The sequence below is a fragment of the Taudactylus pleione genome, unplaced genomic scaffold (genome assembly GCF_031769625.1).
Source record: "Taudactylus pleione unplaced genomic scaffold, aTauple2 ptg000518l, whole genome shotgun sequence".
NCBI lineage: Eukaryota > Metazoa > Chordata > Amphibia > Anura > Myobatrachidae > Taudactylus > Taudactylus pleione.
The window spans coordinates 10,579,032-10,603,135 of record NW_028284920.1 but is presented as its reverse complement, the minus strand read 5'-3'; the positions used below and the strand labels follow the sequence as shown (position 1 = coordinate 10,603,135).

Here is a 24,104-nt window from a genome sequence, read left to right as displayed (position 1 = left end):
CTTCAGATCTGCGAGCTGCCTCTGCGAGCAGGTCTGAATCAGGGCCAGAGTCCACTGAGGCGGACACAGGAGATGGACCCGTCTTATGGGCGTGTTATGGGAGTGTCGAAGGCGTATCACTGAAGTGGTTGCAAACTTGGACGCATAATTTTGCTGACAATCGGAGGCCATACACTGATGGACAATCTGCATCTAGCATGGGCCCAGTGCATGTTTAGATGGTGTGACCAATGGTTGCATCCAGTGGTGGCTCCAGAGGTGGGGCTGCAGTGCAGTCCAAAATTCAAATAGGGGAGCCAAGTTTGCAACCACTTCAGTGACACGCCTGCAGAGGCTGGCTGGTGAATTTTAGCCTGGGGGCCAAGCACACAACACCAGCCCATGAGCAGGGGACTCAGGACCTCATTCAGAGTCGGTCGTTGCGGCCGCACGGTCGTACACAACCGATGTTCACTAAACTGCGCATGCGTAAAGTTTGCAATGCGCGTGCGCAAACTAGCTGTTATGATCAGAAATTTCTCTCTCCTTGAACACAGCCAGGTCGTTAGTTTGAGTGACAGATTGAACCGTTTGTGGGTGGTAACAGGGGAAGGTGCTTGAAAACGGGGGAGTGGAGATCCGAATGCAGGCGTGCCTAATTATGCGAACGGCATTTAATGGGAATGCATAATTAACAAAGTAGTGTCATGGCACACGTGACATGGGAGGTTTGTACACTGACTTGATCGTAGTGCTTAAGAGAGGGTCAACCTTAAGCTCTACGACCAGCTCCGATGATTCCCGATTAATCCTTATATCCCAGGAGATGACGTGTGTTGTGAATGAGAAGGGGGCGTGCTTTAGTCTTACGACCGCTTCTTACCCTCGGTCGTTCAGCAAATGAACTCATCTTAGGACCGCAACTTGTGATCGCTTCATTTGCATATCCGGCCCCTTTTACCATATGACCGAGCGGCCGCAACAACCGACTCTGAATGAGGTCCTCAATCTTCCCCCTCTCCCTACCCTAACTCTAACCCTCCCTCCCCGATGCCTAAACCCAGGGCCGGACTGGCCATCCGGCTGTTCTGGCAAATGCCAGAAGGGCCGATGGTCACATGGGCCGGTCCAGCCGAGCAGCAGCTGTTTCCTGTAGCAGAGGACTCAAGAAGCAGAGAAATAAACCACACCCCTTCTGTGATGTCACTGGAACTGTTCTTTAAGCAGTCTGCACTGCGCGCTGCCTCAGGGCTCCGGCACACCTTCCAGCCAGCCCGATGGTCTCCGCCCCCTTAGTCCACCTCCTGTCACATGGGCTGCCAGTCACCGGGTCCCCGCCGCTCCGTACAACGCATCACCAGACAGCGCTGTACTCACCCCGCACTCTGCGCCGGTCACCATTTGAAACCAGGTAAGCCGCATAGCAAAGGTCCTCTCCTCCTCATATCTACCGCAGGGCTCCTAATAGTGTTCCTTCCTCTTGCATGCGCCAGCTACTCTACATCCCATCCTGGTAGAGGCCCGTAGCTTTGCTCTATCTCCCCTTATGACCCCTCCTCCATTTGCGGCACCTCCTGACCCCTCCCCCCACACAGGTTATCCTCTTGAGTTCTCTCTCCTCAGTCCCCTCACAGATCCAACCCCTCCCCCATCTGCGGCACCTCCCGACCCCCCCCCTTCCCCCACACAGGTTCTCCTCTTCAGCTCTCCCCTCACAGATCCAACCCCTCCCCCATCCGTGGCACCCCCCGACCCCCCCTTCCCCCACACAGGTTCTCCTCTTCAGCTCTCCCTCACAGATCCAACCCCTCCCCCATCCGCGGTACCCCCCGACCGCCCTTCCCCCACACAGGTTATCCACTTCAGCTCTCTCTCCCCTCATAGATCCAACCCCTCCTCCATCTGCGGTATCCCCCACAATAACCCCTTCCATCACACAGGTTATCCTCTTCAGCTCTCTCTCCCCTCATAGATCCAACTCCTCCCCCATCCGTGGTACCCCCCCTTCCCCCACACAGGTTCTCCTCTTCAGATCTCTCTCTCCTCACAGATCATATGCGGCAACCCCTCCCCCCCTTCCTCCACACAACTTCTCTTCTTCCCCATCCGTGGCACCCCTGACCCTCTTCCCCCACAAAGGTCCTCTTCAGCTCTTTCTTCCCTCACAGCTCTGATCTCTCTCTCCTCACACATCCAACCTGCCTCCCCTCCCGCACACAAGCTACCCTCTTCTGCTTTCTCCCCCCCACAGATTAAAAATACCCCATCTGCGGCACCCCCCTCCCCCACCTTCCCCCACACAGGTTCCTATATTTCGTTCTATCTCCCCTCACAGATCCAACCCCTCCCGTATCCTCTGCACCCCTCTCCTTCCCCCACACAGGTTCCTCTCTTCTGCTTTGTTTCCTCACAGCTATAAACTCCTCCTATCTGTGGCACCCATGCCTCCCCTCCCCACACACGTTACCCTCTCCTGCTTACTCTCCCCTCACAACTCCAAATCCTCCCCTTCCGCAGAATCCCTGCCCTCCCTATTCCACACAAGTTCCCCTCTCTTCTCTCTCCTCCTAGAGCGCCAAACTCCCAACTCACTCCCCCACGTGAAACACCCCTGATCCCCCCTTCCCCATACAGACCCTCTCTTCTGTGCTCTCTCCCCTTATAGCAGAGCCAAGAGTCATTCTGACCTTACAGGTACTGACACAGCCTCGTCCTGGGTGGGAGCTACAGTACCACTGAAACCTGTTCCTCCACCTTAAAGGTAAGTCATTTACTGTATATGTTACACTTATAATTTATTGATTATATGTAGTAACTATGGGCCATATTTATCAACGAGTGATATTCTTGTTATCACTCGTTACTAATCTTAAATTGTGTACCCCAACCAATCCGCTCCTAACTCATGTTTTTGAAAAATTACAAGAGCTGATTGGTTAAAGCATCAGTTAAGATTAGTAACGAGTGATAACAAGAATGTCACTCGTTGATGACATTCGTTGAGGCCCTTTATATTAGAAATTAAGTGTACTGGAGGTTATATAATCATCATGTGAACATTTAGGATGTCAACACCATAATGTCGACATTCAGGATGTCAATATTGACATATTGTCGTCATTGTGAATGTTGACAGCCAGAATGTCAACATATGCATTTAGGATATGGCTGAGGTTAGGGTTAGGCTGCAATTATGGTTTTCCTGTAGTTAGGGTAGGATTAGGCTACAGTTAGGGTAGGTTTAGAAATAGAAATAAGCCGGGGACACACTAGACTATTTTTTTTAACGATATAGTTATCGTTCATATCGTCCAGTGTGTATGCAAGACATCGATGATGCGCGCTCCCATCGTATCTTTCATCGGCCGAACTTGCAGGACAATCTGACGATATCGTCAGCTCCTGCAAGTTCGTGGATATAGCCGGTGACATCACTGAACGATATCATTAACGATATCATTCAATGTGTATGCTCAATGTTGTTAACGACATTGAGCCCGGCAGTGAAGGGGAAATTACTTAACAATATAGCTCATGGAGCATATTAAGTTTGTGCCCAGCATTAGACTGCAGTTAGGGTTAGACTGTAGTTAGGTTAGGAATAGGCTGTGGTTAGGTTTAGGCTGTAGTTAGGGTAGGGTTAGGATTAACTGCAGACCAGTTAGGGTTAGGCTATAGTTAGGGTAGGGTTAGGATTAGGCCAGGGTTTGCAAAATACGCGCTATAGCGCGTTTTTACGCGCTACAGGCTGTCGGGGACTTGATTGTAAAAACTGCCTGAGTCCTGTGGGATGCACTGCCTGTGTGCAGCGCCGCAGCTGCCAATCACCGCCACCGACGCCTTCTCATCCAATAGCCAGCCGTGGCGTCTCCTCCTCTAGTCACCACCCCTCTAGTCCTCAATCAATCACCAGACGCCGACCGACCACCCCGTCTTGTGGCCAACAGGCTCCGCCCACAGCCCAGGAGCAGCAGCAGCACCTCCAGCACCCCAGCCAATCGCTTGCCACCTGGTTCCCCAGCCAGTCACTGCATTTGATTCTTCAGTCAATCGCAGCCTGCAGGGTCTTCCTTCCGCTCTCTCTCTCAGCCACCAACTGCCCAGGAGCAGCAGCACCACATGTCGATCTGCTGAGTGCTCTTCCAGCCAAGATCAGTCTACAACGGTGCCTCTGCATCGTCTTCAGAGCGCACTGACCCCAGGCGCAGCCACCCTCCTCCACTGCAAATGTGAGCAATGCGGCTCTGTGTACGGGCAGCGAGCCAGTGTGATGCCTGCATATACTCCCCTGGCCGCCATCTGTGCCCGGGGAGACAGTTAGTCTGTATGTAGGCTGTGAGCCCGTAAGGTAGGAATATGTAGGAGTGTCTCCCTTGCAGTAATGTGTGTTCTCTGTGCCTGCAGGCCTCAATGAAGTTATTAACTGGGCATGGTATATACTGGGAGGCTCAGTCAGCAGTATTAATATAGCACTGCCAATAGTACTGTCTGTGCTTAAGCCCCTTTTTGCCCCAGCAACTATCTACTCTTTCCTCCTCCTTACCCCAAGTACTGCCTGTCCCTAAGCACCTGCTTGCCCCAGCTACTATCTACCCTTACCCCCTACCTACCCCCAGTACTCCCTGCCTCGAACCACATCCTTGCCCCCCAGTACTACCCTAGCCTCTATCTACCTACCCCCACAGCACTGCCCTTAGTACTGCCTGCCCCTAACCCCCTCCTTGCTCCAATGCTACCCCAGCAGAATTCTAACCTTACCCCTAGCACTGTCTGCCCCTAGTTTCATCCTTGCCCAACAGCACTGTCGCAACTACTGTCTGCACTTATCCCCTCCCTGCTTGCCCTTAGCCCCCCTACCCCCACTTCTCCATGTCTTTATATGCAGCTTGACCCTAACTACTGCTTGCCCTCAACCTCCTCTACCCTAACTGCTACCTGCCCCTAGCATTGTACCATAATATATGATGGAACCCAGAAAAAGATGAATAGGACCCCAATTTTTCAAAGTAAGGGGTCCCTGGGACCCACAAATTTTTTCGCTCAGCGCGATCACTGTTAGGCTGTAATGGGGATTCGGTTAGGGTTAGACTATAGTTAGAGTAGGGTTAGGATTAGGCTGCTGTTAAGTTTGGCCTGCAGTTAGGGTTAGCCTGTAGTTGAGTGGGTTCAGGATTTAGCTGTGGTTAGGGTTATCCTGTAGTTAGGGTACGGTTAGGCTACAGTTAGGGTAGGGTTAGAATTAAGCCGCGTACACACTAGATGATTTTTTTGAACGGTATAATTATTGTTCATATGCGTTCAAATTGATCAGTGTGTATGCAAGAAATCGTTGACGATGCACGCTCCCATCATATCGTTCATTGGCCGAACTTGAAGGACAATCAGCTCCTGCAAGTTCGGAGATATAGTCGGTGACGTCACTGAACGATATCGTTAATGACATTGAGCCGGGCAGTGCAGGGTAAAATACTTAATGATATCGCTCATGGAGCATATTAAGTTTGTGCCTGGCACTAGGTTGCAGTTAGGGTTAGATTGTAGTTAGGTTAGGATTAGGCTGCAATTAAGGTTAGACTGTAGTTAGGGTAGGGTTAGGATTAGGATACAGTAAGGGTAGGGTTAGGATTAGCTGTATTTAGGGTTAGGCTGTAGTTAGGGTAGGTTTAGGATTAGGATATAGTAAGGGTAGGGTTAGGATTAGCTGTATTTAGGGTTAGGCTGTAGTTAGGGTAGGTTTAGGATTAGGCTGCTGCTAGGGTCTGCAGTTAGGGTTAGGCTTCAATTAGGTTTACGGTGCAATTAGGGTGAGCGTTAAGGTGTATTCTAGATGAAGGTTAGTGTTAGGATAAAATTGCATTGTCAACATTTTGACTGTCAACATCCAAAAACATGACATAACTGCAGATAGAGGTGTATTTGAGGTTGGACTGGCATGTGTTTTAGCTTGTGCAGGCACATTGGCTGGTCAGAGTGGCATGGGGGGGTTGTCAGAGTGGTGTGTTGTGGTATGTGGTAGCAGGTGGGATGGTCAGAGGGGTAAGATTGTTATTTGGAAGCAGGTGGGGTGATTTGAGTTACATCTGGATAGGGACACTTTGGTGTTGGCTCCGCCTACAGTTGATTTGTGCTGCCCACGTGATGCCGCTTCCACAAATTTTTCCAGTAATTAACAAAGGGAAAGAGGAATGATTGCTGGCTAGGGGCACAGTCCAATATATATATTATCTGTATCACCAATGCAAATACAAAGTATGTACCTAACTTTATATTATAGCGGAGCTGAGTTATTCTACCCAATAAGTGGTACATTGTTGTGACCACATACCCTATTGCTATTTACCAGCTTTATCATCATTTGGGATTGCGGGCCTGATTCAGAGCCGGATGCTCTGACCAGAGCGCTCGCTCTGAATCAGGGCCCTCCTACCTCATTTTGGAGCGGCCTCATTGACGCTCGCATAGCTGTGGGTTACCACCCACAGCTATAGCGAGCGTCCATGATGATGGTCGCGATGGTCAAGACCATCGTGACCATCGGGCTTGCGACGAGACCCTGCGGTAGGGTCTCGCTGCCGCAAGCCCAGGAGTGGTTTTTGCTCTATCAGAGCCAAAAGCACTCCCACTGACATCACTACTGATGTCAGTGGGGCCGGACTCAGATGGTAGGCGTTCCCATGGGAACGCCTCCGTCTGGCAGCCACGCCCCCGGCACACCCACCAAAGGGGGCATGCTGTCACTCACCAGCCGACAGCACGCCCCCTTTGTAGCGAGACCCGGAGCGACGGATTCCCCATCGCTCGCCAGGTCTCGCGCATGCGCACGTTGGAGCTCTCTCCATCTTGCGCATGCGCACTTCGGCACCATCGACCCGCTTGCGAGCGTCCAGCGCTTGCGAGCGGGTCAGAATCAGGCCCTGCATCCTTCCACAGTTAAGCGACCTCCTTTACGGAGGACACAGTTTTTGGACTCTAGCTTATTAGGACAATTTCCCATGCTGACTTCATTATCATTAAGGTCACTTGTCACATTATTGCGGCTTATAATTCATTCATACATATTTAGTATTGTGTGATGTTAACCTTTTGATGTTTTTTATATGTGCTTATAAGTGGCATTACCGTGTGGCATAATGTCTAATAAGGGGCATTACTCTGTGTGGCATGTCTTATAAGTGGCATTACCGTGTGGCATAATGTCTAATAAGGGGCATTATTGTGTGTGGCATGTCTTATAAGTGGCATTACCGTGTGGCATAATGTCTAATAAGGGGCATTATTGTGTGTGGCATGTCTTATAAGTGGCATTACCGTGTGGCATAATGTCTAATAAGGGGCATTATTGTGTGTGGCATAATGTCTTATAAGGGGCATTACTACTGTGTGGAATAATGTGTTATAATGTGTTATAAGGGGTGTTACTGTATGTCATACTATGAATTGGGGGCCCTGCTGTGTGCTATACTTTGAATCAGGGGCCCTGATGTGTAGCCTAGGCCTGTTTGGTGGGGTAGGTGGGCAGTGATGTCACCACATGCTCTGGCATCAGGCCTGCTGTCACTGTGTGAATCCGGGCTTAGTGTCACACTCTGCAGACCACCTCACAAGAGTGCAGGTGTGACTGTCATGTCTGCGGCCCGGGTGAGGAGGAGTGTGAGTGCGGCTCCTTCCCACATGTCGCTGAGCAGGTAATAAAGTAGTAAATGCGAGATCAACTCTGTATATTATTATTTTCCATCCAAATGTGTTTATTTCATGTGTTCCCCTTGTGTATCTTTAGAGGTCACACTGGGCCCACATTATGCTGTGGTTTGGTTGTTAATGGCTCATGTTTATATTAATTTAAACATCATGTGTCTCCTTTTCCCTTGTATGAATGATGTAAAGGGGGGGGGGAGGGGGGCATGCCATGAGACAATACCCCTCACAGAGAGGCACACGTTGGTGTGCCATCCTCACTGATAACTAATGCCCTAACAAAATCCTACAGTGAACACTACACAGGACACCAATATGTGTAGTAATGGCTCTGCTTTGGTTCACAGTGCACACAATCTAATCCTCTACAGCTGCTAAGCCAGGGCTTGGTTATTGGGAAAATACCTTCCCTTTTCTGTGTGTGTGACCTACACCAATGCAGTACTAGCTCTACCTAACAGAACCAAATCAAATACCAATGTCTGACTATACCACATTTTGAATTCCATACAGAGTGAGATTAATGGTGCATACACACACGGGACGATCGTCAACGATAATAATATCGTTGAACGATCTCCCGGGTGTGCTGGATGATCTATTTCGATCATCCAGCACACCACCAATGACGGCCGCGGGTCCCTATAGCAACCTGGTCGATATCTGCCAGGTTGGCTTGCATGCATGGTCGATGAACGATATCTTTATCGTCCATATGTGTCCGCTCATTGGTGGGTTGGTGGGTTGGAGGCACCAAAAAATGCATGAACGATAGCAATAAGATCGATATAGTTATCGTTCATATCGTGCATTTTAATCGTATCGTGTGTACGCACCATAATACAGAGAATGATGTATACTTCTATTTTCTAATATTAATTATATTTGTAAGTGCATAGACTGAAGTGGGAGGGGCCAGGAATAGTAAGGGGAGGAGTCTATACCAGGAGCCAGATCCTGACGCGAGGTGGGCCTGTGTGCTTCAAATGCCAGGGCCTATTTTTAGTCCCAGTCTGGCCCTGCCTAAACTTAACCTCCCCCTCCCCGCACCCTAAACCTAACCATCACCCCTTAGTGCCTAACCCTAACCCCACCCTAGTACCTAACCATAACCCTTAATCCTCCCCCTAACTCTGCTACTTTGGGATGCCGACGCTGTGATTCTGACCGTATCCCTACATCACACATTACAGACACATGTCATACACACAAGACATACAAATACAAACACCACATCATACATACACCACATCACACATACACACCATCATACACCACACATACACATCACAGAGGCACATACTGTATGTCCATCACATACGCATATACACATATGCGCACACAAATAAATATCACACATATACACGGCTTAATAACTGAAATTGTGCTTACCTGGCATCCTTAGGTGCAATCATGTGGTGTTGAACGTAGTTGGTCCTCCGTCAGTCATGTCTCTTCTAATCGGCAGCCAGCAGCCATTGGGTGAAGGGGCAGAAGCACAAATGCGAAGAGGCACACAGGGGAAAAGGGGACAAGAGCATAGATAGGAAGGGGCAGGGGCGGGCTGGGCCCGGGGGCAGGGTGCCATATGCCCCCCGGGCCGATACACTTTTCCTTCAGTGAGGGCCGGTGTCACTGTACATGCAGGACTGACGGCCGGGTGACAGGCAGAAAGTGCTCTGCAGTTGCTCCAACAATAGGACCATCAGAGCAGCTGGGCAGCATTCTCTGCCTGTTACCCGGCTCTGTCACATCCATGCAGCTTGTAGCTGCACACTGAGCACTCCTTCCGAGTCCGCTCCGCAGCAGGGGCTGTGCAGTGTGCACTGGTACACTACCTGCTTCCTGTCTGAGACGAGACCACCCCTGCTACTGAATCTACTCCTGTCAGTGTCCTGGGCAAGACCCCGACCCTGCCCCTCCTCTACCCTCTCTTACTGTTCTAAACTGTTTCCTGTCCCCGGTTAATGCTCCGCCCCTCACCAGTAGACCCCCCTCTTCTACCCTGTCTATTTTAATCCACCTCCTCCTGTCCCTGCCCAAGACCCCGCCCCCTCACCTGAGTCTCCGCCCCTTCTCAAATCAAATCTATCTTGTCTTTTTTATTTCTTCCTGTACCTGGAGCTCCGCAGGGACCAGACAGATCCTTCCAGACAGGTAAGTGTCAGTGGAGATATGAAATGTTTAAATTAAATTTGTGGGGGGTGGGGGGTGGCATACTTATGCAATGGGGAGAGGTGTTTTTTCCATTTTTTTGTGGGGGAGGGGGTGTTTTAATAGTGTCTGTACTGGGGTTGCTGTAATAATGTGTGTTTATGGGGGGGTATTATTATTTTGTGTTAGGTGATATTTATAATATATCTGTGTTATACGTGGGTCTCTGTTGGCCTCTGCATTATCTGGCGATTACTGGGATGCTCTGCATTATCTGACAGCCACTGCGATGCTCCCTGATTTAGCAGCTACTGCAAACCTCTCTGCATTATATGGCACATCACTGCGCGCTTCCTGATCTGACGGTCACTGCGAACCTCTCTGCATTATATGGCACATCACTGCATGCTTCCTGATCTGATGGTCACTGCGAACCTCTCTGCATTATATGGCACATCACTGCACGCTTCCTGATCTGACGGTCACTGTGAACCTCTCTGCATTATATGGCACATCACTGTAACGCTTCCTGATCTGTCGGTAACTGCGAACCTCTCATCATATGGCACATCACTGTGACGCTCTCTGATTTAGCGGCTACTGCAAACCTCCCTGCATTATATGGCACATCACTGCGACGCTCCCTGATCTGATGGTCACTGTGAACCTCTCTGCATTATATGGCACATCACTGCGACGCTCCCTGATCTGACGGTTACTGCGAACCTCTCTGCATTATATGGCACATCACTGCACTGCTCCCTGATCTGACAGTCACTGCGAACCTCTCTGCATTATATGGCACATCACTGCACTGCTCCTTGATCTGACAGTCACTGCAAACCTCTCATCATCATATGGCACATCACTGCAATGCTCCCTGATCTGGTGGTCACTGCGAACCTCTCTGCATTATATGGCACATCACTGCACTGCTCCCTGATCTGACAGTCACTGCAAACCTCTCTGCATTATATGGCACATCACTGCACTGCTCCCTGATCTGACAGTCACTGCAAACCTCTCTGCATTATATTGCACATCACTGCAATGCTCCCTGATCTGGCGGTCACTGAGGAATAGTCCCTGTATTGTATATTGATAAGTAGAATGGTCCCTGCATTGTATATCCGTCACTAGAGTACTGTGAGCATTTTGTAGGGGTCACTAGAATGGTTTCTGGTTTGGGATGGGGCTGGTCGCTGTATTTGTTAATAGCTCTTTGACATAACAATTTTTCAGATATTTCATTGGCTATTTAAAGCACGCCCACATTAGACAAGCCACACCTACAGAGGCTATTATCATGTGTCTTTCCCTACTACAATGCGCTGGTGGAAAAACTGGTCCACTTACTTGTGCCTGCCCCCAGGTTAAAAGTTGCTAGCGAGCCGCGGGGAAGGGAGCAGAGACACAGATAAGAAGAGGGGGGGGGGAGGCACAGATAAGGAAGAGCAGAGGCACAAATATGGGGAAGGGGCAAATGTACAGATAGGGAGTGGTCAGAATAAGTGATTTGGGTAGTCTGAGCAAGGCACAAATATTGGGAGGTAGCAGATGCACATATATGGGGAAGGGGTAGAGGAAAGATGATAAAGAGCACAGCAACATAAAAGGAGTGAGCAGAGGTACAGATATGGGGAGGTGCAAAGGCAGGAATGGTAAAGAGGATGGCAGGAAAGACTGTATAGGAGGAAGGGTTGGGGTACCTCTGTGTATGGCAGACACCTTCTGTTCACACTAAGCCCGGCCACTGGGACCAGGAGAGGAGAGCTGGCAGTTGTAGAGGCAGAGGAGAGACAAGCATGTGAGAAGGAGACCCTAGGCTCCTAACTTCCCATAATCTATTCTGGCTTTCCCCTGTTTGGGGGAATACGGGGGTCGTGGGATGTGGAAGGGGGCAGGGCCTGCTGTTTGGGGGTGGGGCCTCAGAAGCCACAGCCAGGCTGCTGCTGTCAGCACTGAGTCGGAACGTCCAGGAGGGGAGGCGGAGCCGCGAGCGTGGCTCTCTTTTCCAGTCCTCCCCCTCGTTGATGAGATTACAGCCACTTATGCTGTCATGTGTATGCAGCATACGGCTACACACGTGCAGTGTGACATAGATGCATGCACAGTATAAAAAAATCTAAAACAAAATAAATCATTAAAAATCATTAGATCTAATGTATTTTGTAATTATATACTGTTATGTTTCGATTGAAGAATTCTATACTCATTTTAATATTTCTAATAATGAAGGATATTTAAATCAAATGTAACAGAACAAAGTGTCTTCATATTGTACCCCTATTCTTTTGTGTTTTCGTATATATATGTTATAATAGTACATAAGGTGCCACGCCCATAAAAAGATATTAAATCTTATTAATGCATTACACCAATACCACATTTGTCATCATTGTTATTAGTACATGTATCGCTTATATAGCATGCTGCATAAATGCTGATTGAGTAATGCGTGTCAGATAATTATTACATGTACAGTAAATAGAATTGTAGGTAGGACTGGCAATACTAATAATTATGTTGGTAATAAAGCACGTCCCTACAGATCATAAAATATCTACATAGCATAAGATTTGTCCTGGTCATTGTGTGTGATCATACCCCTCAAAGGAATGATAGGTGCTATTCTTGGTAACTCCTGATAGCAGGGCTTTGGCTGTGGTCAGGAGGAGGGCAGACATTTGGGGAAGTTCAGAATGCTTACAGTCAGTCTGGACTGATCTCAGCCTAAATGAACAGCAGCAGCTGTGGCTCAGTAGACAAAGTTACCACGTCCTGCTCAGTGATCAGCATTTTCTTTTCTTGTGAGATTGTGACATAATTTACACAAGAAACTGACTTTCACATGGCAAGCATTGCCCGATCGTACAGATAACACCAGTCAGTGGCACGATACTCACATTTCCTCTCATAAGGACAAAAGTCATTAACACAACTAGTATAATGGTAGACATCAGGCTTCAAAGCTAGCCAGTTCTTAGGTTTAAGAGAGGCGCTGTATATCCATCTTTATCATCATCATAAGCTTACAACTAAAGATATACCTGCAGAAAAGAAACTGAGCGTACTAGGCTAAAGGTTGCCATAATGCACCAGGGGTAGATATTTTCGGTTTTCCAGGAAGATTGACTGAGGTACAGTGTTATGGACTTTGGAAGCAGACATATATTTTGTAATTACAGTTTTACGTAAGAAAATTAACAATTACCTCCTGTATCCAACTATTTATCAATTTCAAATGAAAGATACTGGCAATTATTATTATTTTTTTCAATAAAACTTTATGTCAGAAAGTTATCTGCTAATCTAATGTAATCATATCCATGATACAGAAGCCCTTCCCCTTCATCCATTGAATGAATAACAATATTTGAATTATTCCAGGGACACTGAAAAGCAGTGATTCCCAAACTTTCTTGAATCACGGCGCCCTAGAGTACCAGCATTTTTTTACACCACCCATTGAGAAATTTATCAAGAATTTATATCATAAAGTAAAATGTGCTTATATGTCACCCTTAGGTTCAGTTATGAGGTGGTGGACAGGGTTGCGCTCTGTTTGTTCACATATTTCATGATTGACAGCTACCAGCTTCGGTTTTTCCTGTAATATTGATCACAAATAATTTGATTGGCTTCTGGACCACCAACCCATGGCACCCCTGCAAGTACTTAAAAGTATCATGTCATCCAGCAGCTAACCCAAATTTATACTAGGGGTGAGCGGGTTCGGATTTCTGAAATCCGAACCCCCCCGAGCCCCCCCGATCTGAGTCCGATCCGAGTCAGGCTCGACTTTTCCCGCCTGACACGGATCTGAAATCGAGGCAAAACGTCATCATCCCGCCTTCCGAGTCTCGCAGGTTTTGGATCCTATATAAGGTACCCGCGTCGGCGCCATTTTCTCACTCGGCTGTGGACAGTGAAGAGGGAGGGTGGGAGTTAGGGCTGTGTAGTGTAGTGTAGTGTAGTGCTGCTGTTGTCCACTACTTCAAAGTCCATAGGGGCTGGCTGTGTTGTGCTGTGCTGCTGTTGTTAATAGGGGCTGTCCACTACTTCAAAGTCCATAGGGGCTGGCTGGACTGTGTTGTGCAGTCAGTTCTCCATAGGGGCTGTGTCCACTCCAAAGTCCTGTGCAGTGTCCCAGTCCTAAATGGGTGCTGTAGTGTAGTCCAGGGGGTGCTCTGTCCATCAGGGGTGCTCCCCCCAAGTGCTAAAAAAATAATATATTTTCTGTGTTTGTGAATTGTGTGCGCAGTAGCCGCACGTGCATCAACAAAGTAGTGCCAAACGTGCGCCTGTGTCATAAGTAAAGGGCCGGCTGGCTTGACCGTTAAAGGGTGCTGTAACCCCCGAAAGTACACTCCAGTCCAAACCAAAAAAAAAATTATTTTCTGTGTTTGTGAATTGTGTGCACAGTAGCCGCATGTGCATCAACAAAGTAGTGCCAAGCGTGCGCCTGTGTCATAAGTAAAGGGCCGGCTGGCTTGACCGTTAAAGGGTGCTGTAACCCCCGAAAGTACACTCCAGTCCAAACCAAAAAAAAAATTATTTTCTCTGTTTGTGAATTGTGTGCGCAGTAGCCGCACGTGCATCAACAAAGTAGTGCCAAGCGTGCGCCTGTGTCATAAGTAAAGGGCCGGCTGGCTTGACCGTTAAAGGGTGCTGTAACCCCCGAAAGTACACTCCAGTCCAAACCAAAAAAAAAATTATTTTCTGTGTTTGTGAATTGTGTGCGCAGTAGCCGCACGTGCATCAACAAAGTAGTGCCAAGCGTGCGCCTGTGTCATAAGTAAAGGGCCGGCTGGCTTGACCGTTAAAGGGTGCTGTAACCCCCAAAGTACACTCCAGTCCAAACCAAAAAAAAAATTATTTTCTGTGTTTGTGAATTGTGTGCGCAGTAGCCGCACGTGCATCAACAAAGTAGTGCCAAGCGTGCGCCTGTGTCATAAGTAAAGGGCCGGCTGGCTTGACCGTTAAAGGGTGCTGTAACCCCCAAAGTACACTCCAGTCCAAACCAAAAAAAAAAATATTTTCTGTGTTGTGAATTGTGTGCACAGTAGCCGCACGTGCATCAACAAAGGAGCAGCGCCAAGCGTGCGCCTGTGTCCCATAAGTAAAGAGCCGGCTGGCTCATTTCTTAAAGGCTGGTGTAACCCACAAAGTGCACTACTCTCCAGCAAAAATAAAAAAATATTTTCTGTGTTTAGCCGCACGTATATATCAAATCGATATAACATAAATGGAGGACAAAACTTTCTCCGATAAAAATAAAATAGAGAAAGATCAAGAACCACTTCCTCCTAGTGCTGAAGCTGCTGCCACTAGTCATGACATAGACGATAACATGCCATCAACGTCGTCTGCCAAGGCCGATGCCCAATGTCATAGTAGAGGGCACATACAATCCCAAATGACAAAGTTCAGGAAAATTACCTTGAAAAAAACATTTAAATCAGCTGAAGAGAAACGTAAACTTGTCAATATGCCATTTACGACACGGAGTGGCAAGGAACGGCTAAGGTCGATCCCTAGTATGTTCATGACTAGTGGTTCAGCTTCACATGACGATGGAAGCCCTGCTCCCACTAAAAAAATCAAAAGAGTTAAGCTGGCAAAAGCATAGCGAAGAACTGTGCTTTCTAAGAAGATATCACAAATCCCCAAGGAGAGTCCAAGTGTGGTGGTGGTTGCGATGCCTGACCTTCCCAGCACTGGACGGGAAGAGGTGGCTATTTCCACCATTTGCACGCCCCCTGCAAGTGCTGAAAGGAGCACCCACAGTCCACTTGCTGATATGCAAATTGAAGATGTCACTGTTGAAGTACAACAGGATGAGGATACTGGTGTAGCTGGCGCTGAGGAGGAAGTTGGCGAGGAGGATTCTGATGGTGATGTGGTTTGTTTAAATCAGGCTCCGGGGGAGACAGTTGTCCGTGGGATGAAAAAGCCCATCACGGTCATGCCTGGGCAGAAGACCAAACATTCCACCTCTTTGGTCTGGCAATATTTCTATCCAAATCCGGACAACAACTGTCTTGCCATATGTACCATATGTAAAGGTGAAATAAGTAGGGGTAGGGACGTCAACCACCTAGGAACATCCTCCCTTATACGGCACCTGCAGCGCGTTCATAAAAAGTTACTGTCAAGTTCAGAAACTTTGGCTAAGACCATAAGCAGTCCAGGGACACCTAAATCCCGTTGTCCTGTTGTATCCAAGCGCCTGCAAACCACACCGTCAACTCCCTCCTCGTCAATTTCCTCCTTAGTCAAGATCGGAAGTAGTCCTGCAGGTCATGTCACTGGCATGACTGACTCTCCTATCCGGGATTCCTCCGGAGGATCCTGCATTGCTACGCCTACTGCTGCTGCTGTTGCTGCTGCTGGGAGTCGTTCATCATCCCAGAGAGGAAGTAGGAACACCACTACTTTTACTAAACAATTGACGCTCCAACTTAGCGAGGAGGATGAAGTACGACAGCAGTCATCTTGAAGCAAAACGTATAACTGAGGCCTTGACTGCTATGTTGGTGTTAGACGTGCGTCCGGTATCCGCCATTAGTGCAGTGGGATTTAGACAATTGATGGAGGTAGTGTGTCCCCGGTTCCAAATCCCGTCTAGATTCCACTTCACTAGGCAGGCGATACCGAGACTGTACAGAAACGTCAGAAAAAGTGTCCTCAGTGTCCTGAAAAATGCCGTTGTACACAATGTCCACTTAACCACGGACATGTGGACAAGTGGAACAGGGCAGACTAAGGACTATATGACTGTGACAGCCCACTGGGTAGATGTATCACCTTACGCAGCAACAGCAGCAGCGTCACCAGTAGCAGCATCTCAGAAACGCCAGCTCGTTACAAGGCAGGCTACGCTGTGTATCACCGGTTTCAGTAAGAGGCACACCGCCGACAACCTCTTAGAGAAACTGAGGGAAATCATCGCCCAGTGGCTTACCCCACTTAGACTCTCCTGGGGATTTGTGATATCTGACAACGCCACCAATATTGTGCGGGCATTACATCTGGGCAAATTCCAGCACGTCCCATGTTTTGCTCACACAATAAACTTGGTGGTGCAGAATTTTCTTAAAAGCGACAGGGGCGTGCAGGAGACGCTTTGGGTGGCCCGAAAAATTTCTGGCCACTTTCGCCATTCAGCGACTGTGTGCCGAAGACTGGAGCGCCAGCAAACACTTTTGAACCTGCCCTGCCATCACCTGAAGCAAGAGGTTGTGACGCGGTGGAACTCAACCCTCTATATGCTTCAGAGGATGGAGGAGCAGCAAAAGGCCATACAAGCCTATACATCCACCTATGACATAGGCAAAGGAGGGGGTATGCACCTGACTCAAGCGCAGTGGAGAATGATTTCCGTGTTGTGCAAGGTTCTCCAGCCCTTCGAACTTGCCACACGTGAAGTCAGTTCAGACACTGCCAGCTTGAGTCAGGTCATTCCCCTCATCAGGCTTTTGCAGAAGCAGCTGGAGAAAGTGAAGGAGGAGCTAAGACGGAGCGATTCCGCTCGGCATGTGGGACTTGTGGATGAAGCCCTTCATTCACTTTGCCAGGATTCCAGGGTGGTCAATCTGTTGAAATCAGACCACTACATTTTGGCCACCGTGCTCGATCCTAGGTTTAAAGCCTATGTGGTGTCTCTCTTTCCGGCCGACACAAGCCTGCAGAGGTGCAAAGACCTGCTGGTGAACACACTGTCAGCTGAAGCGGAACGTGACATGTCAACGGCTCCTTCTTCATTTTCTCCCGCAACTGGGGCTGCCAGGAAAAAACTTAGGTATCCTAACCAACCCGCTGGCGGTGATGCAGGGCAGGCAGGACCAAGTTTGGACATCTGGTCCGGACTGAAGGACCTGGCAACAATTTCTGACATGTCTACTGTCACTGCATATGATACTGTCACCATTGACAGAATGGTGGAGGATTACATCGGTGACAGCATCCAAGTAGGCATGTCAGACAGTCCATACCTGTACTGGCAGGAAAAAGAGGCAATTTGGAGGCCCCTGTACAAACTGGCTCTATTTTACCTGAGTTGCCCCCCCTCCAGTGTGTACTCCGAAAGAGTGTTTAGTGCAGCCGGGAACCTTGTCAGTGAAAGGCGTAGGAGGTTGCTTCCACAGAATGTGGAGAAGATGATGTTCATCAAATTGAATTATCAGCTCTTCCAGGGAGACCAGCCTCCAGAAGGTACAGAGGGACCTGTGGTGGTGGATTCAAGTGGGGACGAGTTAATACTTTGTGAGGATGAGGATGTACACACTGAAGAGGGTGAGGATCGGTGGATGAGGAGGATGAGGATGACATCTTGCCTCCGTAGAGCCAGTTTGTGCAGGGACACATTAATTGCCAGCTTGTTTTGTGGGGGCCCAAACAAACCAATCATTTCAGCCACAGTTGTGTGGCAGACGCTGAAATGATTGGTTTGTTAAAGTGTGCATGTCCTGTTTATACAACATAAGGGTGGGTGGGAGGGCCCAAGGACACTTCCATCTTGCACCTCTTTTTTTTCTTTGCATTATGTACAGTTTGGGGCCTAGTTTTTCAAACTGCCATCCTGTCTGCCACTGCAGTTTCACGCCTAGATGGGTCACGTGTTTGTGCCGCCCACTCGTGTCGCTTAGCATAGTCATCCAGCTACCTCGGTGCAACCTTTTGGACATAAAAACACTATTGTGAGGTGTGAGGTGTTCAGAATAGACTGGAAATTAGTGGAAATTAAGGTTATTGAGCTTAATAATAGCATAAGAGCAGAAAAACCTACAAATTCTGTGATTTTAGCTGTTTTTATGCTTTTAAAAAAAAAATACAGATCCAAAACACAAAATCCAGAACCCAAAACACGGAAGGGTGGTTTTGGCAAAACCAATCCAGATCCAAAACACGAAGAAAGATCCAGATCCAAAACCAAAACACAAAACATGAAAAGTGGCCGGTGCACACCCCTAATATATATATATGTATATATATATATATATATATATATAAATACTAGAAAGCCCCCCCTTCTAATCCGGTGTTTGCCCCTTCTTCTCTCTACTGAAATTTCATATTCATCTGACTTTAAGGCTGTGTACATACTGGAGCAACGGGCATTCATTCCGACATTGGAATTAATGCCTGTGAACAGTAATTGTGCGTCCACACTGGACAACATTAATGAACGACGGAACAATCACTGTTACATCATTCATTAACAATGCACTGACTGCTAGCAATATCGCTAGGTTTGATGTGTAAAAAAATAAATGATTGGGAGGAGCACTATTAAAGCAGAGATACTGTGTACTGTGGGCTGGCTGAAGCACTTTGTGAGGAACAAAAATAAATGCCATAGGAGTGGACTGCAGCACTGTTTTGTTTGTTTGTCACTAAATGAAAGCATACTGGGCACTGTTTTTTCTAATAAAAAAAAAAAAAAGATTAGCAGCACTGTGAGGCACAAAAAAAGTGTATTGGAGCACTGTGTGTTACTTAAAAACCTACTAGGTCACTTTTTTATATATAAAAAAATTAGAACATCATTATTGCTATTAGGGTGCCACCCTTTTACTAGGAGCGTTACAGTTTGTTATGTGTTCAGGCACTTTTAAAAATGTTTAATTTAAAACTTGCATGTTAAAAAATATAACGTCATTATTAGGGTGCCACCCGGCTTATACTAGGGGCTCCTTGAGGCAGTGTGTTGCTTGTTCAGGCACAGTTAAAATTAATTAATTTAATGATTATAACATTATTTTTATTACTATAATTATACAAATTATTATTTATTTCATTAATTAATGAAAACATAATTAATCAAAATACTAATGACGTGAGTTCAGACACTGCCAGCTTGGAAAAGCAGCTAGAGAAACTGAAGGAGGACATGTAATGAAGTGATTCCGCTAATTTTGTTGGACTTGCAGATCAACTTCTTTATTCACTTCACCAGGACTAAAGGATCCTTACGACTCCCCGTAAAATGGTCAGGCATATTCAGCTTGGGCTCAAGGGCAGAGGAACGGGAGGGTGCAGTCCGAGTCTCCTCAAACTTGATGGAAAGTTCCTGCACTTTTGGAGTGAGCACCTGAATCTGTGCCGCCAGAATTTGTGTAGGATTCTGTCCAGGTTCCATGACCAAAACCTCAATCTTTTATGGCCGGTGATAATGTTAGGAACTGGAGGTTTAGTCAAGGGGTATAGTCCCACAACAGATAGATGCGGCCGTGTAGCAGCTTTAACAGCTGATAAGGTTTTGAGTGACAGAAGCTTGTGAGCCTGTAAAATGTGATGTGGCCCATGGGCCATGCAGCAGCTTTGAGGGCTGGAAGTGACTTGGCTGAATGTGGCCAGTGGGCCAGTAAGATGAGGTGCGGCCTCTCGGCCGGTAGCAGCCTCTGGGCTGAGTAGCAGCCTTGAAGGCTGGAAAACTTTGGCTTGATGCGGCCTTTGGACCGGTAGCAGCCCTGGCTGGCTTTGGCCTGAGGGACAATAAGAAGAGGTGCGGCCTTTGGGCCAGTAGCAGCCCTGGGCTGGCTGTGGCCTGAGGGCCAGTAAGATGAGGTGCGGCCTCTGGGCCGGTAGAAGCCTCTGGGCTGAGCAGCAGCCTTGAGGGCTGGAAGACTTGGCAAGATGACGCTGAGATGCGCTTGGTGCCACCGGGATGACACTAGCAACAGTACACAAGATTGTGTACACAGGACGCTGAGGTGCGCTTAGTGCCGCCGGGATGATACTAGCAGCAGTACACAAGGTTGCGTACATAGGGCCTGATGCAGACCCGCTCGCAAGCGCTATGCGATCGCGAGCGGGTCGATGTTTGGCCACTGCGCATGCACATGCCAGAGCCGGCTCCAACGTGCGCATGCATGAGACCCGGCTAGCGACGGGCACTCCGTCACTCCGGGTATCGCACCACAAGGGGGCGGCTGTCGATTTTGATCGACAGCTCGCACTGTTTTGGAGGTAGGCAGGGGAGGTTGCTGGCCAAATGGAGGCGTTCCCGATGGAAAGCCTGCCATTTGGGGGCGGCCCCACTGACATCACGTGATGTCAGTGGTGAGCTTCCGGCTCTATTAAAAGCTAGAAGCTCACTGGGGCTTGCGGGAACAAGTCCCTACTGCTAGGGTCTCGTCGCAAGCCCCGACAGTCGCGATGGTCGAGCCCATCACGACCATCACCTGGCCGCTCGCAATAGCTGTGGCTGGTCACAGCTATGCGAGTGGCCCAGAGGCCGCACCAAAAAATAAAAAAAAAACACCCTGATTCAGATCGAGCGCTCTTTCAGAGAGTCCGTCTCTGAATCAGGCCCATTGGACGCTGAGGTGCACTTAGTGCCGCCGGAAAGACACTACCGGCAGTACACAAGATTGCGTACACAGGACACTGAGGTGCACTTAGTGCCGCCGTGATGACACTACCGGCAGTACACACGATAGCATACCCTGGTGTGCGACCTGTGCCGCTGGGTTGACACAAGCCACTGGCTGCTGGGTTGTGTACTCTGGACACTGAGCACGGTCAATGCCTCCTGGATGGCACAAACGGCAAAGAGCAGGAGTGCAGACCATGCCACCAAGATGACACGAGCGGCAGGTAGTATAAATGCGTACCGTGCCGCATAGATGACACAAACAGCAGGAACAATAAGGGTGACTGGATACTGGGAACTCAACTAGATACAGAAGACCACCCTAGAACTGGAAACATGTGAACGCTATCACCGGCACTGGAGCAGCGTTCACAGCATATGGATGCAGGAGCCAATCCATATCAGTCCCAGAATGACAAACAGGATGTAGGCGGAGTATCAACAAACACTGATTCGACGTTCGCTTTGCACAATATTATCAGTGTGGCGGCTTGTGACAGGTGCAAGTTGCACCCTGACAAAAATGCGTGTATAAAGTATTGAAACATTGGTTACCCAACCTGATGTGTTCTAAGGTACAGTAGTTGGCTATTTCAAGTGCGGTCATAACAAATGTATCACTTGCTTTTATATCATGAATAAAATTCTATCTGTTGTCCAGAGGAATTTTGATATCAATATGCTCATCAATTGCAACTCCCAGTATGTGGTTCACCTATTAACATGCCCTTGTATCTTTCTCTATATTGGTCGTACAATACAGCCATTGAAACAGAGATTTATAGGACATAGAAGAAACATTATAAAGAAATGTACTAACCATAGTGTCCCTAGACAATTGATAGAAGCACATGGGAATGATCCTAGTGGACTTAAGGTGGTTGGTGTACAGTAGAACAGATCCCTATCATGTCTAGGGGGGGTGATAGATTCAGGCATTTATGCAGACAGGAAGCTGCATGGACATGAAAATGCGTACTTTGAGCCCACAAGGTCTAAATGAGACGATAGATCTCGAATTTATCTAAATTTGTGTATAGTTAGTTTAGTCCATGTGGATTTATTTTAAATTGTTCAAAGCTTCAGTGTAATGTCCATAGCCCATACATATTGCATGTGCTTTCATATATCAGACTGGTACACCTTCCCTCTTCTCTCTCCTTTTTTCTCCCTTGTTTGTTTCTTCTCCTATATATTTGCCATTCCTGCGTCTCGGATATATATTATTCCCTTCTTTTTAAAAGTCATTATGGCATGAGATTCTCGGCTATAATACTGTTTTGCCTAAAGATTATCTACTTTATTGGACTTTAACATTTGTTCCTGGCTCTTTAAATAATTTTTGAGAAATCTCTTTATTGTAGATCAAACTATATATCTATACCATGTTTTCATGTGCTTTGACTACTATCATATATACTACTCTAAATATATTATATTGTGCAACATTATATATAGAGATGAGCGGGTTCGGGTCTCAGAGATCCGAACCCACCCGAATTTAGAGATCTGGGGAGAGAACCGAACATGCGTTCATTTCCCCCGCCGGCCCTGGATCTCAAACCGAGGCAAAACCTCTCAGAGACGAAATCTTGCGGCTAATTATCTCCTGAATGCCGCCAATTGGTAACATATAATTAAAGACAATTAAAATTGCGGTTAAAAGGACAGTACCACAAAAAGCACTATTACCTTTGAAAAAGTCATGAGGTGTGATGAATGTGTTAGGATTTGCGATGTCCTGCAACCAACTGATCTATTGTCACAACCCTGTTCTGTCCGTGTACTTGGACTAAGGGTCTAATTCATTATGGATCTCTATTGCGATCGCAGCTGCGATTACGCACGCAGGCTCATTGCGAAAATATGCTTATGTTTGCAATCGAAATGCTGTCACAGGCCAACATAAAATGTATCTCTCTCCAAGATTTGATACATCTTCTCTATAGGGACTCTCCTGACCTGGATAAATACTGTGGCTGAGTCTGAGAAGCACAGGGTGGAATCTCACCACCCAGATAACCCAGGTGCCCTGTGAGAAACATACTGTCCCATAATCACCTCCAATACACTTAGACTAACTTATAACCAGGGCCTTAGAGAACTGGCATGGACCCGCGGGTAGGGTAAGTGCCCAAATCGTGGGAGGTGTGGCCACGCCCCTTTCAGAAAAAAAAATGTGCGCACTGGGGAGGGGGGCACTGTGAGCCCCTCAGCCCAGCGCAAATCCAGGTGAGCACGATCAGTGTGCTTGCTTTCCCCCACAAGCAGATGGGAGGAGACTGCTGCTGCTTATAACTACTCAGTGGTATTAATGAAATCAAAGAGAATAACTTTTCATGCAATTTTCATGAATATATGATGCCAGTATGGAATACATAAATGCATCAAATGCATATTACTAAGATCTGGTAATATTTTTTTAAAAATTGTACAAAATAATCAAATCCACACATACAACCTATTTAAAGGTGGTTACACACTATAGAATATACTGTGGAATCACACGACCTGTGAAACATCTGCACAACCATTGTACAGTATAGTGTGCACACCCAATCTATTGCTTATACATGTTGTTCATCACATAGTCCCATGTCCTATCTGTTGCACATGAGATGGGATGAATAAAACTTTACTGTCACGGTGTGTGTGTCTTGTGTTTATTTAAACATTTCTTTACAGGTGAACTACAGGTCCCAGCTGGCCCTTAATGCCATGCATGCTGGTACTTGTGGTTCTCCAAGTACCAGCATGCAGGGGAGGCTTGCTGGAATCTGCAGTTCTACTGTAAAGACAATGTTTTTAATAATCTATTTTTACACCACACCTACACTAACAACCCGCTACCCACCATCCACGGGTGGCGGGGATAGCCGCGGGCTATCAGCCTAGG

At 47.6% G+C, this 24,104-nt stretch overlaps 1 protein-coding gene across 1 annotated transcript in view; it reads right to left on the bottom strand.

The window, feature by feature from the left end:
* Positions 1-19,972, bottom strand: part of LOC148501480 (scavenger receptor cysteine-rich domain-containing protein DMBT1-like) — a 38,221-nt gene extending 18,249 nt beyond the window's left edge. Inside the window, exon 1 of the mRNA XM_088450418.1 lies at positions 19,807-19,972. Within this exon, the coding sequence (XP_088306544.1) occupies positions 19,807-19,972 (166 nt within the window). The remainder of the gene's footprint in view (positions 1-19,806) is intronic.
* Positions 19,973-24,104: the final 4,132 nt, after the last annotated feature.